Source organism: Podarcis vaucheri, assembly GCF_965113315.1.
Source record: "Podarcis vaucheri genome assembly, chromosome: 12".
NCBI lineage: Eukaryota > Metazoa > Chordata > Lepidosauria > Squamata > Lacertidae > Podarcis > Podarcis vaucheri.
The window spans coordinates 8,257,127-8,275,829 of NC_138750.1; the positions used below are offsets into that span (position 1 = coordinate 8,257,127).

An 18,703-nucleotide genomic window follows, 5' to 3' on the forward strand; every position below is an offset into this window, starting at 1 on the left:
TATCTGAAGAAGTGTGCATGCACACGAAAGCTCATACCAAGAACTAACTTAGTTGGTCTTTAAGGTGCTACTGGAAGGAATTTATTTATTCTTATTATGAGGTACTGATTAACCCGCCCTCTGGCATTTAAAAACCAGATAAGGTTTGTGCTAGGTTTGATTCTGTGCAAACTGACACTATAAAGTCCACCACTGAATTTATTCGGTTGCTTAGAAACTGGAGTTCATTCATCACTGGAAGTTCCAGCCAATATGATGACATAATCAAGGTTGCCATGGAGATAACTGTTCTGTACTGGTCCTGTGGTGCAGCCCATGGAGAAAGGACAGTGGGCAACTTGCTCTGACAAGTGTTGGAAGTTGGCCTTTCGAGCCTCTTTCTCCAGGTCACCTGACCTAAGCTCTGTCCCTCCGGGGAGAACTGGATTCTCTTAAAGCACCCGCCCTCTGGCCTGGAGATGGGCAGCTCTCCTGCTCATCATAGTCTGTGCCGTTGTACTGGCAAGGTGGTGCGGAAGGCATTTGCTTCTTCTGGCACAGGGGAAGGTGCTTGTGAATGTCTCGGCTCCTCTCCAAAGGCTAACTTTGGGTTCCATGATCCTCTGATCACCAACATCAAGCTTGGAGTCAGGACCCCAGTTTGGCTCCTTAGCCAGCGATGCTGTAGCTTCCAATCCAGTGTGCTGGACTCCAGGGTTATGAGTGTAAGTCTCTCTCTCTGTATGTTTCCCCCTGACTGAGCTTAAGGGCTTCTTGTTTTCTAGGTAGTCTTCCTGGGTTGAATTATCACAAGCTATGTATTAAAGAAAAGCCTAAAGGTTTCTAGCTAGTTTTTTTTTAATGGTGTGGAACAATTAGGGAGAAGATAGTTTTGCAGCAGAGTTCCATTTGCATAAGAATATGTCCTGATTTATATTTGATCTGCTGACTAGAACACTGTTCTCTGTAAAAATGATAATAAAAAAACCCTACGCATATTCATAGTGTATTCTGCCCTGCCCCACCAAAAACCTGGAGGCTGCTTCCATAGGGTTTAGATAGTGGTTTTCACATTGGGGTGGGTGTGAATTTGTCAGGCTGAGGTTCGGTAGATGTGCACCTCATTCCTTAACTATAGTTCAGAGCTCACATGTGCTCTCCCCTATCCATCCTGAACCCAAACACACCAACCCCGGCTGGCCATACCAGTGGTGCAACAATAAAACTGCTAGCATATTTGCAAAGCTAAGCAGGTATGGCATCAAATTGGATGGGGGACTGCGTTTTGAAATTCCTGTATTTCAGGGGGTTGGACCAAATGACCCTCAGGGTCCCTTCCAACTCTCTAATTCTATTATTCTGTGTTAGCACTGGCAATAAACAGAGTGTTTTGTTTGCTATGCTTTGGAAATCTGAATTTAAAGCTCATTTCCAAACTCTGATGAATAGCAAAGGTGCTGATGAAAGCTTTAATCTGGTAGAGAAGGAGGGAAGAACATGATTCCGTGGCCTATTTTTGTGTTGGTTGGTGTTTGTCCAAAAGTGGGGAACTGTTTAAACAGCAATTGGTCTATTATTGGGAAGAGAAACAAGTCTTTTGTGGGTGTCCTCTCTTTGAATGAGCAGGCTGACACCTAAACAAGGTGGTTCTTGGGCATTGGACAGCCTTTTCCCACACAGAATGCAGAAACATCCTCAAATGCTTCCTTCCAGTTGACGCTGCTTTGGGATCCATGTGGAAATCACTTGATGCTTCTTTGCTGCACGGCCTTCATTTTATTCTGCTCCTGCCCCTTCTTGCGCATCTTTGCTTTGTTTCCCCCCTTTTGCCCAACGGTTTCCCACTGCTGTTTACATGGTTCTTCCCCCACCCCACTTCTGCTTTGGCTCCTGTCTCTTCCAGCTTTGGAGACATGTTATCCTTCACTCTGACGGCTTTCGTTGAACTGATGGATCATGGAATTGTATCCTGGGACACATTCTCTGTGGCTTTCATTAAAAAGGTACAGTATGCTTATGCTTGACATTAAGGGTCAGAGTAGATGTATTTTCCACACACATCTGTTCTGTTCATTTACAAAATGGAAGGGGGGTGGTGAGGCCACTTGGGAGCTTTCCATGCCAGTATCAGTCTATTCTTGGAAGTTGCCTGGAAACACTGTGTGTCAGGCACCAGAATGACGACTTCTTCTTCTTCTTCTTCTTCTTCTTATTATTATTATTAATTGAATTTATATACCACCCTATACTTTATATATATATCTATATACCACTCTTGCCAGAGTGGTGCATGCTCTAGTTGTCTCCCGCTTGGACTACTGCAATGCACTCTACGTGGGGCTACCTTTGAAGGTGACCCAAAAACCGCAATTAATCCAGAATGCGGCAGCTAGACTGGTGACTGGGGGCGGCCGCCGAGACCACATAACACCGGTCTTGAAAGACCTACATTGGCTCCCAGTACGTTTCCGAGCACAATTCAAAGTGTTGGTGTTGACTTTAAAGCCCTAAACGGCCTCGGTCCAGTATACCTGAAGGAGCGTCTCCACCTCCATCATTCTACCCGGACACTGAGGTCCAGCGCCGAGGGCCTTCTGGCAGTTTCCTCATTGCGAGAAGCAAAGCTACAGGGAACCAGGCAGAGGGCCTTCTCGGTAGTGGCGCCCACCCTGTGGAACACCCTCCCACCAGATGTCAGAGAGAAATATAACTACCTGACATTCAGAAGACATCTTAAGGCAGCCCTGTTCAGGGAAGTTTTTAATGTTTGATGTTGTATTGTTTTTGATATTTGGTTGGAAGCCGCCCATAGTGGCTGTGGACACCCAGTCAGATGGACAGGGCATAAATAATAAATTATTATTATTATTATTATTATTATTATTATTATTATTATTACTACTATACCGGGAGGTCTCAGGGCAGTTCACAGAACAAAATCAAAATATAAAACCACTAAATCTATAATCAAAATTAAAATAACAACCCAATAACCCCCCACCCCAAAAGAAAAACCACATTTTAAAAGGGCATGAGATCCATACTATGGATAGGTGCTACATAATATGACTGCAGTGAGGACAAATCGTCGCAGAGAGGCAATTTCTAGCTGTCTCAGGGTTATGGTTCTGAATTATACTCTGAAGCAGGTGTAGGCAACCTAAGGCCCGCGGACGGTCTGGGAATCAGCGTGTTTTTACATGAGTAGAATGTGTGCTTTTATTAAAAATGCATATCTGGGTTATTTGTGGGGCATAGGAATTCGTTCATATTTTCCCCCCAAAATATAGTCCGGCCCACCACATGGTCTGCGGGACGGCGGACTGGCCCACGGCTGAAAAGGTTTGCTGACCCCTGCTCTGAAGTATACTCAAGAACCAGCTTGGTGGTGTTTTCTAGAAAGGTCTGGGAGGGTCTAAATCAGGCATCCCCAACTTGCGGCCCTCCAGATCTTTTGGCCTACAACTCTCATGATCCCTAACTAGCAGGACCAGTGGTCAGGGTTGATGGGAATTGTAGTCCAAAACATCTGGAGGGCCAAAGGTTGGGGATGCCTGGTCTAAGTTCTAATAACATTCATGGTCTGATATCATGCTTGCTGGATGCTGTGAAAATCACTCCATCTCAGCTTATCTTCATTGGTTTGTTGTGAGGATAAAACGAGAAGTCATAAGCCACACTGATCTTAGAGAAAGGGCGTGACAAACCACTAAGCATTTTAATGGATCTACTACTCGCAATCCAGCACAATTTCATTGCCGAACAAGAGAGCAACAACAACAAAAGCCGAGGGAATGGGGTTTAATTGCTGCTAAGTTAACAGAATTTAGTCACAGCTCACTTCTTCCTAGGTTGTGCTGATGATGTTCATATTTGATCGAATTTCTGTAATTTTATTAACTTACCTGTAAGTTAATGCTATAATGGCATAGGATGAACAATATTTGTAAGGCAAATTATGAATGATGTCGCAGCAGCCCCGCACTGAGACTTTTTCGTATGTGGTTGACCTATTTTGGAACAAGTAGATCTGGAAAGAGGCCAGAGAACGGAATTCACATTACCTTATAATATCATTATGTAAGCATGTTAAGGAATCATTTCCCAAGAGGAAGTCTTAAGTTAATTATAAACATGCTTGTCTTGGGTTTGCAAGAGAAAAAGGAAGTCCATGGCATAGTCTGCCAAAGAGAATTGTTGGGTGAATAGCTGTTAACCACAGGCAGGCATGTAAATATAAAGCCTCTCTTTATATCTCTGAATATTTTGTGTGGTGCATATGGCAGGGACAGGAGCAATATTCAGTGACCCTTAACAGTGGTTTCAGAAGTGAAGGGAAGTGTTTTGTGCTTCCATACAGGCTGCTGATTTGCACAAGATGTGGTTGGCACCCCACAATTTCTAGTGCAATTATCACATCGTTTTTCTAACTGCAAAAAGCCGACAAGAAAAGTGATGGAAAATTCCACTGGGAAGTGTGAGACAAGAACCCAATGCTGGCAATGTATGACTTCCGTATGCATGTGTCCAGGTGAATGACTCAGTAAATGGATGCTCAATAAGCACCTGGTGAAAAAAAACCCTTGATTCCACGGAGATTGACCCTGGCACCCTAAACCACCCATAAGTGTGGCATGTGCACTGGCAGTAACCATGATTAAGACAAACCAGATTGTGCTATTATCCCAGGATTTGACACCCAGGGTTTATTACTTTGGCCAAATACTTTTTACCATATTTTTTGCTCTATAAGACTCACTTTTTCCCTCCTAAAAAGTAAGGCGGAATGTGCGTGCGTCTTATGGAGCGAATGCAGGCTGCGCAGCTATCCCAGAAGCCAGAACAGCAAGAGGGATCGCTGCTTTCGCTGCGCAGAGATCCCTCTTGTTGTTCTAGCTTCTGAGATTCAGAATATTTTTTTCTTGTTTTCCTCCTCCAAAAACGAGGTGCGTCTTGTGGTCTGGTGCCTCTTATAGAGCGAAAAATACGGTATTTTGCTGGAACATTTCCTTCTATCCAACCCATGGCCTCTTACAAGAAACCTGATTTATTTACAGATAGCAAGTTACGTGAGCAAGTTTCCTTCCGACATTGCTATACTGCAACGATCCCTAGCCATCCTAGAGTCAATGGTGTTGAACAGCCACGATCTGTACCAGAAGGTGGCACAGGAGATTACAATTGGCCAGTTAATCCCACACCTTCAAGGGTGAGTAGCTTTGTGTTACTTTTGTCTGGGAATAACGTTTAAAGTTACAGCTGATGACCTTGAAAGCAGCCTTAAAATTGACAAGATCTGATTAAGGATTTGGAGCATCAGCCAGGATTAAAGTTCTTACCCAAGTCTGGTCATGATCCTGCGTTTCCATATGGGTGGAGTGAGAACTGACTGCAAGGAAGGAAAGAAGAAGATAGGCCACCCTAGCTAATTCCACCTTCCCCATCCTGGAGCGGCTCACCTACCCAGTTCTGCGCTGCGCTCTGGCGGCATTCAGTTCAGAGACGCTCTTCTCCTGCTGCATATGTTCAGTCAATGAAGCTTGCTGCAGCTTCTAGCAAGTCTCTTGCCTGCCGTTTTAAACTATTCCGCAGATAAAAACCAGACTTATGTATGCTCATCATGACCTTGAAAGACGAGTGAGATACAAATACAGTGGTGCCTCGCAAGACGAAAAGAATCCGTTCTGTGATTCTCTTCGTCTAGTGGTTTTTTCGTCTTGCGAAGCAAGCCCATTGACAGATTAGCGCTATTAGCGGCTTTTAGCGGCTTTTAGCGGCTTATCTGCTGATCGGATCAGCTGATAAGCGGCTTAGCGGCTAAGAAAAAGGGGGGAAAGGGAAAAAAACCAGGAACTCGCAAGACATTGTCGTCTTACGAAGCAAGCCCATAGGAAATTCGTTTTGCGAAGCACCTCCAAAACGGAAAACTCTTTTGTCTAGCGAGTTTTCCGTCTTGCGAGGCATTCGTCTTGCGGGGCACCACTGTATATAGATTTAACACAGTTTGAGCTGACGACTTACTGTAATCAAGAAGCTATGCATTAATTTAGAATATAATCATTTCAAAGGCTTGTAGGGTTCCTCTCCCACACTCTAGCAGCTCGTACCTGTACTTTATTGCTCTGTTCTATAAACATCAGCAACAACAAGAATCATTATCTAAAGCCTGACTTTTGTATACCTGCTTTATATTATACTCTGATACAGGGCAGATCAAGAAATACAAACCTACACCATTGCCGTAATAAATGCGCTTTTCCTCAAAGCACCTGATGACAGGAGGCAGGTGAGTTGGGTGTTAAAATATTAGGTGGGTCACTTTGTGGTGGTACCTGTTGAAAACACAGCTGCTTTGGCCAAAATTGTGCTATAAACGCAATTCTTAGTTATACTTGTCAGACAATTATAGGTTGAACTGTAGTATATGAAAGCTAGTGATGGCAGAGTTGAGATGTGCTACCCTTCTCTAAGAAGTAAACTTTTTTTCCTGGCAAGATACATACAATAGGGAGTCCTGGTTAATTTTGTCACTCTGTTCAGATACTGAGCTTGCCCCTTTGAATGCAGTTGATCGGCAGCTCTATTGTTAAATCAAGTTGGAGGTTGTGTCCCATCCAGAGATGCTTATGAGTGGTTTTCTTCCCAATTCACAGAAATAGATTTAGTGTAGTCATGTTTTATCATGCAAGTGAGCAACAGGAAGGTTGCTCCGAGGAATAGATTTCCCCTAGGAACCAAACAAGGCATTGTACTGATGCTGCCATAATGAGCTGTATACTTTTTTTCAAACTGAATTGTTACTGCTTCTTCTTTTTTCTTTTTTTTCAAAATTAGGAAATGGCAAATATTTTAGCACAGAAGCAACTTCGGGCAATCATCTTACAAGTGAGTGCTTTGTCTTCAGTTCATGTTTCTGTGCTCATTTTTGATAAAGCAACAGTTGTTAAAGAAAATTCTGGGTTGAGAGACTATTCAACAGCCCAGCTCATCAAGGTACAAGTCCCCCGCGGGTCCATGCGGTCAGTAAAAGAAGGAAATTCCAGCCAAGTAATTTGGAGCAAAACAGCAGTCAGTCGACTTAGACCCTTTATTGTTGCGCAACAGGTTCAAACAGCAGTAAGAACCCCGAACATGGGTGACGTTGGCTTTTAAAACTTTCTCACCATCTCCCAGAATGCAGTTTGTACAGCATCATTGATACAACATTGCTACATCACTGACATGTCACAAAAGGGGAGGGGTAGACAGGTAGAGAGGGATGCAGGTGGCGCTGTGGGTTAAACCACAGAGCCTAGGACTTGCTGATCAGAAGGTCAGGGTTCGAATCCCCGCAACGGGGTGAGCTCCCGTTGCTCGGTCCCTGCTCCTGCCAACCTAACAGTTTGAAAGCACGTCAAAGTGCAAGTAAATAGGTACCGCTCCGGCGGGAAGGTAAATGGTGTTTCCGTGCACTGCTCTGGTTCTCCAGAAGCGGCTTAGTCATGCTGGCCACATGACCCGGAAGCTGTACGCCGGCTCCCTCAGCCAATAAAGCGAGATGAGCGCGCAACCCCAGAGTCGGTCACAACTGGACCTAACGGTCAGGGGTCCCTTTACCTTTAGACAGGGGTTACACTAGTTCAGCTTTGGCAAACATGTCCCTGGTACCAGATTAGCATTTGCGGACATGTCAGGGCAAGACCCAGGTATAAGATTAGCATAGGCAAACAGCTCTGAAGTCCCACCACCCAAAGTACGATAGAATTTCCTTTGCATGTCTGGACCCCTAGGCAAGTCTGGTGATGGGATTTGGCTTTCCTTGGCCAACAATCAGCTCAGCAATTGTTACCTCTGGGCACTTCCTGGGGTAGGTGGTGTGTATACATGTCCTCACGCTTGGGGAGGTGGCAGGGGAAAGAGTCGTTTTTCCACAGGCAAAATAGCATCGAAATGGAGGAAACTGGCAAAGGAGTTGATTTTATATGATTTGTAAAGGTAGGTATCTTCCCTGAGCTGTCAAGTCCAAAAGATACATTCAGGCATAATATTTGTAACATTTAACAACTTTAAAGATGTGGCCCCTCCCTGTAATTTCCATAACACAATTAAAAAACAGAATCACATTCCTCTACTCACATATTTTAAAGGAACTGTGAATGTATTGATTGCATTGTTAGCAGGGGTTTGGGCTAGTGTGTGCCTATGCAGTTTGTGACTTCTTAAACTAAACTCATATTACTAATTGTGTGCTTTGACCAGCCAGATGCTTGACAGACTTCTTTGTTTTTGCTGTCTCAGGCTGGCAGCAAAAAGAGGCTGTTTACTGATCTTGTGGGCATCTACAAAATATGTAGCTTTGTTCGGTTGGTAGCCCTGTCCTAAACAATGGAGAGTATGGAAGGGGATGAAGAGAAGAGCAAAACAATTATGTAAAATATAATTATATATCCAATGGTGAAGCTTATTTCTGGACCCCCCCCCCTTTACCTGCCTAAACTTAACTTGATGTAACTTTATGTAAGGTTGCCAGGTGATTCTGCTCTTGTTGCTCTTGCTACTATTTTCAGTATGTTATCAGAGCTCAGAGGGCCATCAATAATGAAATGGCACATCAGCTTTACGTTCTGCAAGTGCTCACCTTTAACTTACTGGAAGACAGGATGATGACCAAAATGGACCCCCAAGATCAGGTAAGCAAAACAATATTGTTGAACTGCTACACCTACTCTGTAGAGAGAGGGAAACCACTTCAGTGAAAAGGAAAAGCTTTGTTATGCATGAATGATGAGCAGTGTGTTTTATTTTAGAGGCCACAAAGGAAAAAATAACATGCAATTCCTGTATTCCTCTCAAGAAAGTCAGGCACCATTTATTGTGTTCTGAAAGCACCTAGTATGGTTCAGCTGCAGAATCTAAGGCAAATCTAAAGCAGGGATTTAGTGGGAGACCATATGGGGATATAAAGCACCCGAGAGGAATCTTGAAGACAGACCTGGATATGTAGAACTAAATTACAACAAAAAATTAAGGCAGTTAGTAGCCCTACTTCTTAAATATGCACAATAATAATGCTTGGAGAATGTTTTTTTTTAAAAAAAGCTTGAAGCAGTAATTCCAATTACATTTTAAACTCCAGAGAACAGGCAAGAGAATTAGTAAATATGCCATGTCACACCATTCTCATTCCTTCACAAAGGGTGCAACTCTATGTTCCCTTGAACCACTAGATCTTTCAGATCTCCCTCTGCAGAGAGAGAGAGAGAGAGATCTGCCCTCATCACCTACCTGAAGCTATAGAAAGGTCCATAACTGGTGTTTTTCCCAGCACTGCAACTCTGACATTGGAGAGAATACCTGAGGATATACCAGCGGAGTCTTTGGATCCAGTTTAATACAGTATTTTTTATCCAAGCCAAAGTTCTATGTTTAGCATAATTCAACCTTTTTTTACTGTTTAGTTATAGAATTACTATAGTTCATAATAACAAGTTATCTGAGTGGTTTACAACCACAAAGTATTTTTAAAAATGATAAAACCAAAGCATAACATCTAATACAGAGTAAAACCAACAAGTTTTAAACTCCAGGTTTAAAACTAGTAGTTGGGGGAACAACAGTACATCGTACTACAATTTAAAATAGAAATTTTAAGGCCAAAAAACTTGGGAGAATGAAAATGTGATATGGACATGTTCTGGCGTTAATTTTAATATTCAGTGTTGTGTGTATGTTTTTCCTTTTTTAAAAAAATGGCAATGTATTTTTTACAACCCCATCAGGCCCAAAGGGATATCATATTTGAACTCCGAAGAATTGCTTTCGATGCAGAGTCCGAACCGAACAACAGTGGCGGCAATGTTGAGAAACGCAAATCTATGTACACACGGGATTACAAAAAACTTGGGTTTATTGTGAGTATTCTCCCTTGATTCTTACAGTGGTCTAGTTTGCATTAGAGCGGTGCAACCCCCCCTTCACCTCAGACTGATTCGGGGCCCGGTTCAGATCAGCCGCAACAACCTGGACCCAGCCTGACTGGTCCTGTCCTGGATTGTTCAGGCTTACCAAGACATGCCTAGCTGTTGGTTCCAAGATGGCGGCACGTTCATACGCTGCGGCTCTGAGCTCCCAATACCTCACCTACTCACACACAAAACTGGTGAACATCGGGCTCACAAGAAAAATAGAGATAACTAGAGAGTTTCAAAGGTCCCACTGTATACCAAAGTGCACAGTAAGACCTCCAGGATCTCTATGGATTGTCGTCGGGAGGGGGAAGTGCCGAAAGAAGCGAAAGAGAAAAGAGCAAAAGCAAAAACGTGGTTGCAGAGCTGGTCTGTTAACCCGGCTTCGAAAAAGAGGCACCAGACCGGCACTGCCAAGCGCCTTCCTGACCGACACCAGATCTCTCGTCCACAAAATTGACGAACTACAGTTGCTGATGGCAGCAAAGAAGCTTCTTTGTGAGAGCTGTGTGGTACTGTATTTTTCGCCCCATAAGACGCACCGGCCCATAAGACGCACCTAGTTTTTTTTTGGGGGGGGAATAAAGGGGGGAAAATTATTTCCCCCCCAGGTGCGCTGCGCTAATCCCAAAGCTTGGGGCGTGCGGAGCTCAGCGCGCTCCAAGCTTCTGGGTGCCGGCAAGCAGTCCGCTAGCCCTGGGAGAGCCGCGCGGCTCTCCCATGGCTAGCGGAGCGCTGCACTGATCCCGAAGCTTGGGGCATGTGGAGCTCAGCACGCCCCAAGCTTCTGGGTGCAGGCAAGGTCTCCGCTAGCCGTGGGAGAGCCGCGCGGCTCTCCCAGGGCTAGCGGAGCACTGCGCTAATCCCGAAGCTTGAGGCGTGCAGAGCTCAGCGCGCCCCAAGCTTCTGGGTGCCGGCAAACAGTCCGCTAGCCCTGGCAGAGCCGTGCGGCTCTCCCAGGGCTAGCGGACCGCTGCACTAATCCTGAAGCTTGGGGTGTGCGGAGTTCAGCGCGCCCCAAGCTTCTGGGTGCTGGCAAGCAGTTCGCTAGCTGTGGGAGAGCCGCGCGGCTCTCCCAGGGCTAGCAGAGCACTGCGCTAATCCCGAAGCTTGGGGCGTGCGGAGCTCAGCGCGCCCCAAGCTTCTGGGTGCAGGCAAGCTCTCCGCTAGCCCTGGGAGAGCTGGGTCTCCCACAGCTAGCAGATGTCTTCCTGAAGCCTGGAGAGCGAGAGGGGTCGGTGCGCACCGACCCCCCTCGCTCTCCAGGCTTCAGCGAAAGCCTGCATTCGCCCCATAGGACGCACCCAGATTTCCCCTTCATTTTTGGAGGGGGAAAAGTGCGTCTTATAGGGCGAAAAATACGGTAATTATTACAGAAATTGGGCTACATTCAGCGGTACTGGATGCGGCAGTTGAGCTGATAAATCGAAGAATTTATCGCTCTGATAGAAACAGTGATTCTGGTAAAGCTAGGGGCGGAGGAGTCTGTATTTACATACACAATGGTTGGTACGTTAACAGCAAAGTAGCTTACAAGTATTGCTCCCCAGATCTAGAATTGATGGCAGTTACGTGTCGGCCATTTTATCTGCCTAGAGAAGTAACTGTCATAATTATTATAGCTGTTTATATTCCATCCGATGCTAATGTCAGTGCGGCACTTTCTAAGCTATATGACGTCATCTCCGAGCAGCAGCAAATTGACCCAAAGGGTGCCCGTGTTGTGGCAGGGGACTTCAATCAAGCCTGCCTAAAGACGGGTTTTCCTAAGTTTGAACAGTTTGTGAAATTTCCCGCTAGAGGACAGAATATTCTAGATTTCGCGTATTCCAATTTGAAACAGGCATACAGGGCAATCCCTTTCCCCCACTTAGGCTCATTCTTCAGTTTTTCTATGTCCGAAGTACATCCCTCTCAGGAGAAGAATTCAGTCAGTTATAAAAACAGTTAGAATTTGGCCAGAGGGTGCTCTTAGTCAGCTCCAGGATTGATTTGAGAGCACTGATTGGAGCATGTTTGAACATCAAGATCTGCATAGATACACAGATGCCATACTCTCCTATATTAAAGTGTGCATCGATAATGTAACATCGCAGAGATGCATTAGAGTCTATGGGAACTGTAAACCATGGATGACTGCTGAAGTAAGAGGACTCCTGAAAATCCAGGATTCTGCCTTTAAGACAGGGACTATAGACATATACAGAGAGGCGAGAATAAATCTCAAAAAAGGCATTAAGGCAGCAAAACAACAGTACAGTGGTGCCTCGCAAGACGAAATTAATTCGTTCCGCAAGTCTCTTCGTCTTGCGAGTTTTTCGTCTTGCGATGCACGGTTTCCCATAGGAATGCATTGAAAATCAATTAATGCGTTCCTAGGGAAACCGCCTTCAGACCAGGTCCGGGGACAGTCTGTCCCCGGACCTCTTCTGAAGGCTGGGGGGGGGGGACAAGGGCTTTTCTTCCCACCCCCAGCATTTTAAAAAACCCCGGGACAGCGGAGGACTTCTCCGCTGTCCGGGCGATCTTAAAATGCTGGCGGGCGGCATTTTAAAATCGCCCCGGGACAGCGGAGGACTTCTCCGCTGTCCGGGGCGATTTAAAAGCCCCTGGGAAGGCAGGCAGGGGGGACAAAGACTTTCGCCCCCCGCCCGCCTTCAGAAGGTGTTCCCGCCCCCCCCCAGCTTCGGAGCAGCGTTCCGAAGCCCGGCGGCGGGGACAGGTGTTCCCGCCCCCCCCCCGCCCGGCTTCGGAGCAGCGTTCCGAAGCCCGGCGGCGGCGGGAGGAGGCGTTCCCGCCCCCCCGCCCGGCTTCGGAGCAGCGTTCCGAAGCCCTGCGGCGGCGGCAGGAGGCGTTCCCGCCCCACCGCCCGGCTTCGGAGGAGGTCCGAGGACAGTGGGGAAGACGCGCTGTGCTTCCCCGCTGTCCTGGATATTTCCCTATGGGCTGTCGTCTTGCGAAGCAAGCCCATAGGGAAATTCGTCTTGCGAAGCGCCTCCAAAACGGAAAACCCTTTCGTCTAGCGGGTTTTCCGTCTTGCGAGGCGTTCGTCTTGCGAGGTACCACTGTATATGCTTAAGGTGGAAAATTATTTAGCTGATGCCACACTTGTTTCATGATGTTAACGACTGCAGCACCTAACCAACTACAAGGGCAATGCAAGGAACATGGTTAAGACTGATGCCACAGAAACACCATTTACCTTCCTGCCAGAGTGGTACCTATTTATCTACTTGCACTTTGATGTGCTTTCAAACTGCTAGGTTGGCAGGAGCAGGGACTGAACAACGGGAGCTCACCCTGTCGCAGAGATTCGCACCGCCGACCTTCCGATCGGCAAGGCTTAGGCTCAGTAGTTTAGACCACAGCACCACCCGCATCCCACTTCCCAGAGAGTAGGCCACTGAAATGGGAGGAAAAAATGCAGAGGCAGCTAGGAAATTTAGTTAAGCCATATGCTCTGTTTTGAATCGGTTGGTTATGGCCATATCCAGAACATAACTGGATATGAGTGTCTACAGCTAGGAGCTGTCGTTAGTCCTTTGCTACCCAGTTCTAGCCAGCTATGTTAGTCTCATGATACTGGATTTGGCCCATCCTGGGTTTGCCCCCAGCTGAGATCTTATGGCCAGCACTCTGGGCACCTCTGTAGCACAGGGGTATGGGACCTTTGGCTTGCATGCCTAATGAGCCCTGACAGGGGGACCTTATTTGACCTGCAAGACCATTTCCCCCAAACCACGCCCAACTACCCTACCTCTGATGTTGTGTGGGGTGGGAAAAGGTGTGACTGCCATCACTTTGAAGTCCATGGGCAAGGGATTTGTATGGAAACCACCCGCAGATGGACTTGAAAGTGATGTCTCTTGGGTGCAGATCAGCTGATGAGTGCTGAGAGACATTGCCTTTGAAGTCTGTTTGCAAGTAGGTTTCAGTAAAAATTGCTGCTGTTGTTGAATTTATACCCAGAGGTCTCAGGGCAGCTCACAGAATATAAAACCACAAAATACATAATCAAAATAAAAACAACAACCTAATAACCCCCAACCCCCCAAAAAATGCATTTTAAAAGGGCATAGTATTCTCACAACATTTAAAGTAAGACAATTAACGAACCTGGACAAGAGTCACTTGTTGGAAAGACTGACCACTTTGAAATAGATTTCAGAGGCAAGCACCTTTCAGATTATCTGCTCATGTGATAATTATATCAGGTGATGAGCTGGTGGGCAGCCTCACCTACTTGTCTGGAACCGGCTCTCCATCTATACTGTAGCAGTCAGATGGCTGCAGCAGTAACTTGTTCCACCAGAAATAGCCTAGATTGCTAAAGTGTTGCATTTCATTTAGCTTTGCAATGATGAGGGCCATCTTTCAGGTTTGAAAACAGCTTCCACTTGCAGTAAAAATGCTTAGGAGGCTCTTTGCATGCTCCAGTGTCAGAATTAATAAAACACCAACAAGAGTCAAAATGTTGTCTATTTTCACTGAAAGAATGTTACTCGTTTTTAATGCACTGGGATGTGGCAGTTCTGCTTTTTTTACAATGAACATCTAGCCATCGCTCTTCAACTGTGTATCTACAGTAATAGGAAACCTCATGGAAAAGATTCAAAGTGATTTGTAAGGAAGCCAGACTATTTGTATGGAGCAGATTAGTTGCAGTTAATTAAGCAGTAAATTGGGGACAGGCTTTAAAGAGGAGAATTTCAGCAAGATATGTGGGGCAGTCACTGTGCCTGGCAGGAGTCTTTAATCAGGAGCTGTATTCTGTATCCCCTGTCTAAAATCATTAATTTAAACAAGGTTTCTACAGCCCCTCAGGCCCTCTATTTTGGACTTCTGGTGTGACTAATAACAGGTGTTCATTGAAAAATGTTGAGATTTCCTGGCCAGAACAGTAGAAATAAACTAGTGGTTTATGAATATGGGCAAATCAGCTCTTCATTATTGTTCAGTTAATAGTCTACAAAAGATTATGACCTTTGATAATTTGAATATCAGATTATGAGAATAGGAATGTGAGGGTTTAAAAAGTCAAAAGAAAGCAGTAATTCAGTCCCAGTGAATTTGCTGAGGGCTTCACCTTGCTGCTTCATATTGCAGATCTGGCTAGTAGGAAGGAGGAACTTTTGACTTGCTCTCCTATTTCTGCCAGCCAGCTGACATGTGATGATTGTGTGCACCTTCAGAGTAGGTGCATTATAGAGCTAAGCCAGTGGTTGGAAATTGGCTCCTCCTGCAATTGGGGTCTTCACCAGAGGGGGTATTTAGACCCTTCCCCTAAGATGAGATGTGCATATCTTATCACAGAGAAGATTTGAATGTTCCTGTTTTGACATTGTAAATACATGTAGCCAGCTGAAAGCAGATATTACATCACAGTATAGCTAGCTTAATTGCATGACGCCATGTTCCATAGAATCATAAAATCTTAGAATTATAGTTGGAAGAGACCCCAGGGTCATCTAATTCAAACCCCTTCCAAGCAGGAATCTCAGCTAAAGCATCCATGACAGATGGCCACCCAACCTCTGTGTTTTGTTGAATGGCTCAGTACAGTAGTCTTTATTTTTCAATATTGTATCCATGCTGAAAAATGTTATTTCAGTGCTTAAATATACATATACACTCACTTATGATCCTAAAGACATGAGATGGCGTTTAAAAGAAAGCAGTAGGAAGAAAGGTGCATGTTCTTTCGTTAACTGGCGTGTTTAAGTTTATGAGTTTCAAAATGGTGTTTAATAAATTCAGGAGGATCTGGTTATCCAGACCAGTGTTTTTCAACCTTTTTGGGGCAAAGGCATACTTGTTTCATGAAAAAAATCACGAGGCACACCACCACTGTGTGCGGGGAGGGAGATGTCAGAGCCCCGCTGCTCTCTATGGGGAATCGGATGAGAGCGGACCGCCTGACCGCTCTCATCCAATCCCATCCGATCTGATCCCCACCCAGGATGGATGGGAAATAGGGTGGACACAGTCCAGCGCCCGCCTGGTGGGCGAAAATTTGACTTAAAAAAAAAAAAACCTTTTGAATTTTTCAATTTTTCCCACGGCACACCAGGCAACATCTCGCGGCACACTAGTGTGCCGCGGAACAGTGGTTGAAAAACACTGATCCAGACATCTGGCAATGCATAGCTCTCTCGCTGCCTCTGTTTAGGAAGGCAGTTAGGACTTATCTCTTTACTCAGGCTTTGGAGGCCTCCCAGGAATGCTGTGCTTGTAGAGAGTAGGATATATATAATGAATAAAATGAGCAGAGATGATGTAAGAATTTCGTAGATCCCTTGCTCAGTGCATTTAAAACATGAAACTTACGTCAGAATGCTGAGCTTGACTGCACAATCTCTTCTGAGCTGGCTGGTTTCCTATGGTAAACTTCAAAGTACATTAGAATAAATTTTAGCTAGTCTCCATGGCGACAAACTCAAATGTAGCAGGGTACAGAACTATTTGGAGAACTGCCCACTCTGTGACCGTATGCAATTGCCTTCCCCTCCAGAGGTTTCGGACTCCCATTTCGCAGCTGGCATGATTTGAAGGGAGCTGTAGTCCAAGAATTCTTGAGAGCGCCGGGTTGGGGAAGGCTGACATATGAGCTGCTCTGAATTCCTCAGAGGAAGAGTGGGGTATAAAGGAAATAAATAAAAGGGGGAACGTTTTCGGTGGCAGGTGGGAAAGTCTGAAAACAGGACACAGTACCTATGCTCCGGGGGTTTTGACATTTCACATGACATAATAATCCTTGGTTTGCAGGGGCCGGGGAGGAGATTTCCAGCAGTAGCCAGTAAAATATCTCTCTGCAGCCCTCTGATCTGCTCCTGGTTGCATTGCTGTTCTTCCTGTGCCAGATCACTGCCGTGGTGATCTGGCACAGGAAGAGCAATGTAGCCAGAACTACTGTATTTTTTGCTCCATGGGGCGCACCGGACCATAGGGCGCACCTAGTTTTTAGGGGGGGAAATAAAGAAAAAAAAATTATTCCCCCCCCCAGCCCCAAAGAGCAAAGAAGGCAAGACAGCCAGTGGGAACCATCCCGCTGTCTGTCTTGGCTTCCTCTTTAGCCATGCGCAACCTCTCCAGCCAGGGCTTCGTTTCCCCCCCCCCAGCCCCCAGAACAGGTCCAGGAGCGGCGGCAAGATTGCACACAACTTTGCCGCCGCTCCCAGAGCAGGCTGCTATCCGCAAGCCTTCGGAGCCCGGCGGGAACTCCCACTGGGCTCTGAAGGCTTGCGGATAGCTGCCTGAAGCCCGGGGAGTTGGCGCTGCGCTCCCCTGGCTTCAGGCTGCAGGTTGCTATCTGCAACCTTCAGAGTGCGGGGGGAACTCCTGCCGCGCTCAGAAGGCTTGCGGATAGCTGCCTGAAGCCCGGGGAGCGAGAGGGGTCGGTGCACACTGACCCCTCTCGCTCTCCAGGCTTCAGCGAAAGCCTGCATTCGCCCCATAGGACGCACACACATTTCCCCTTCATTTTTGGAGGGGAAAAAGTGCGTCCTATAGAACGAAAAATACGGTAAATCAAATGGCTGCAAAGATGGGGAGGCTTATTGGTGGCGGCAAGTGAAAATTATTTTAAGGGTTGTTGTTTTTTTAACAAACAAACTACCCCATCTGTAAGGCCAACTCCCTCACCAAGAATCTTAAAATTTCACCTACCCCATCCCAATTTCGGGCAACATTTCCTCCCTCCCCTCCAGAAATGGCTGAATTAATTTAGCCGAAACATTTTGACTGACGTCCGTGAAACCTAAGCATTTGGTTTATTCTTAGTATGTGCCTCTAGAGGTCAGCATCTCCCCAGCAGAGCTTAAGGGGGTTTGCATGCTGTTGGCAACATAGCAGTTGATAAGACTGCAAATAAGCCCTGGTGGTCAACCCTCTTGTTCACTGCAAATAGCCGCTCCTGCGTAGAATGCCACAGAGTCTCACGGTGGTAGTTGTCTGATGTGCAAAATACATTTATTTGCAATGATATGGCATGTAGTGACGGTCTTCCTGTGTTCTGCATAGGAAGCCGAAAACAGCATGGTGGAATTTTGGACGCCTCTTAGTCTCTCTCTTGCCTGATTCTTTTTTCTCCCTTGTGAGGCATTTTAGTTAAAAGTACTAAATCCATCTCTTGTCACCAGCATCTTCCATCAAGGTGCCTTTTCCACTTGACAAATGCATTTGCTGTGTGTTCGTCACTGATTTGTGACCCCCGAGGTACAGTCTGTGTTGGCATCACATTTGATAAACTGAGCTTGGCTAGAGAAACATACCTGATGAGAGGGGAAGCAAGGAGATAAGCAGCTTATCTGCAGGGTCATATTGGGAGATGGGTCCTTTTTTTCTCACTGGAAACTTGGGTAGCATCAGTGGGTAGCCTCAGCAGGCACCGGCTTGCTAGTGATGACCTTTCTTGGGCATAGAATCATAGAATCATAGAATCATAGAGTTGGAAGAGACCACAAGGGCCATCGAGTCCAACCCCCTGCCAAGCAGGAAACACCATCAGAGCACTCCTGACATATGGTTGTCAAGCCTCTGCTTAAAGACCTCCAAAGAAGGAGACTCCACCACACTCCTTGGCAGCAAATTCCACTGTCAAACAGCTCTTACTGCCAGGAGGTTCTTCCTAATGTTTAGGTGGAATCTTCTTTCTTGTAGTTTGGATCCATTGCTCCGTGTCCGCTTCTCTGGAGCAGCAGAAAACAACCTTTCTCCCTCCTCTATGTGACATCCTTTTATATATTGGAACATGGCTATCATATCACCCCTTAACCTCCTCT

General features: G+C 45.9%; 1 protein-coding gene across 4 annotated transcripts in view; it reads left to right on the forward strand.

The window, feature by feature from the left end:
- ELMO1 (engulfment and cell motility 1) overlaps window positions 1–18,703 on the forward strand; it is a 334,285-nt gene that overhangs the window by 126,474 nt on the left and 189,108 nt on the right. For 3 of the 4 annotated variants that reach the window (XM_082192827.1, XM_082192825.1, XM_082192826.1), the window contains 6 exons: window positions 1,883–1,982; window positions 5,037–5,188; window positions 6,187–6,265; window positions 6,814–6,864; window positions 8,526–8,648; window positions 9,738–9,869. In XM_082192827.1, the coding sequence (XP_082048953.1) occupies window positions 1,883–1,982; window positions 5,037–5,188; window positions 6,187–6,265; window positions 6,814–6,864; window positions 8,526–8,648; window positions 9,738–9,869 (637 nt within the window). Of the gene's footprint in view, window positions 1–681; window positions 705–1,882; window positions 1,983–5,036; window positions 5,189–6,186; window positions 6,266–6,813; window positions 6,865–8,525; window positions 8,649–9,737; window positions 9,870–18,703 lie in introns of those variants that run through there. The other variant, XM_082192828.1, reaches the window with a different exon arrangement.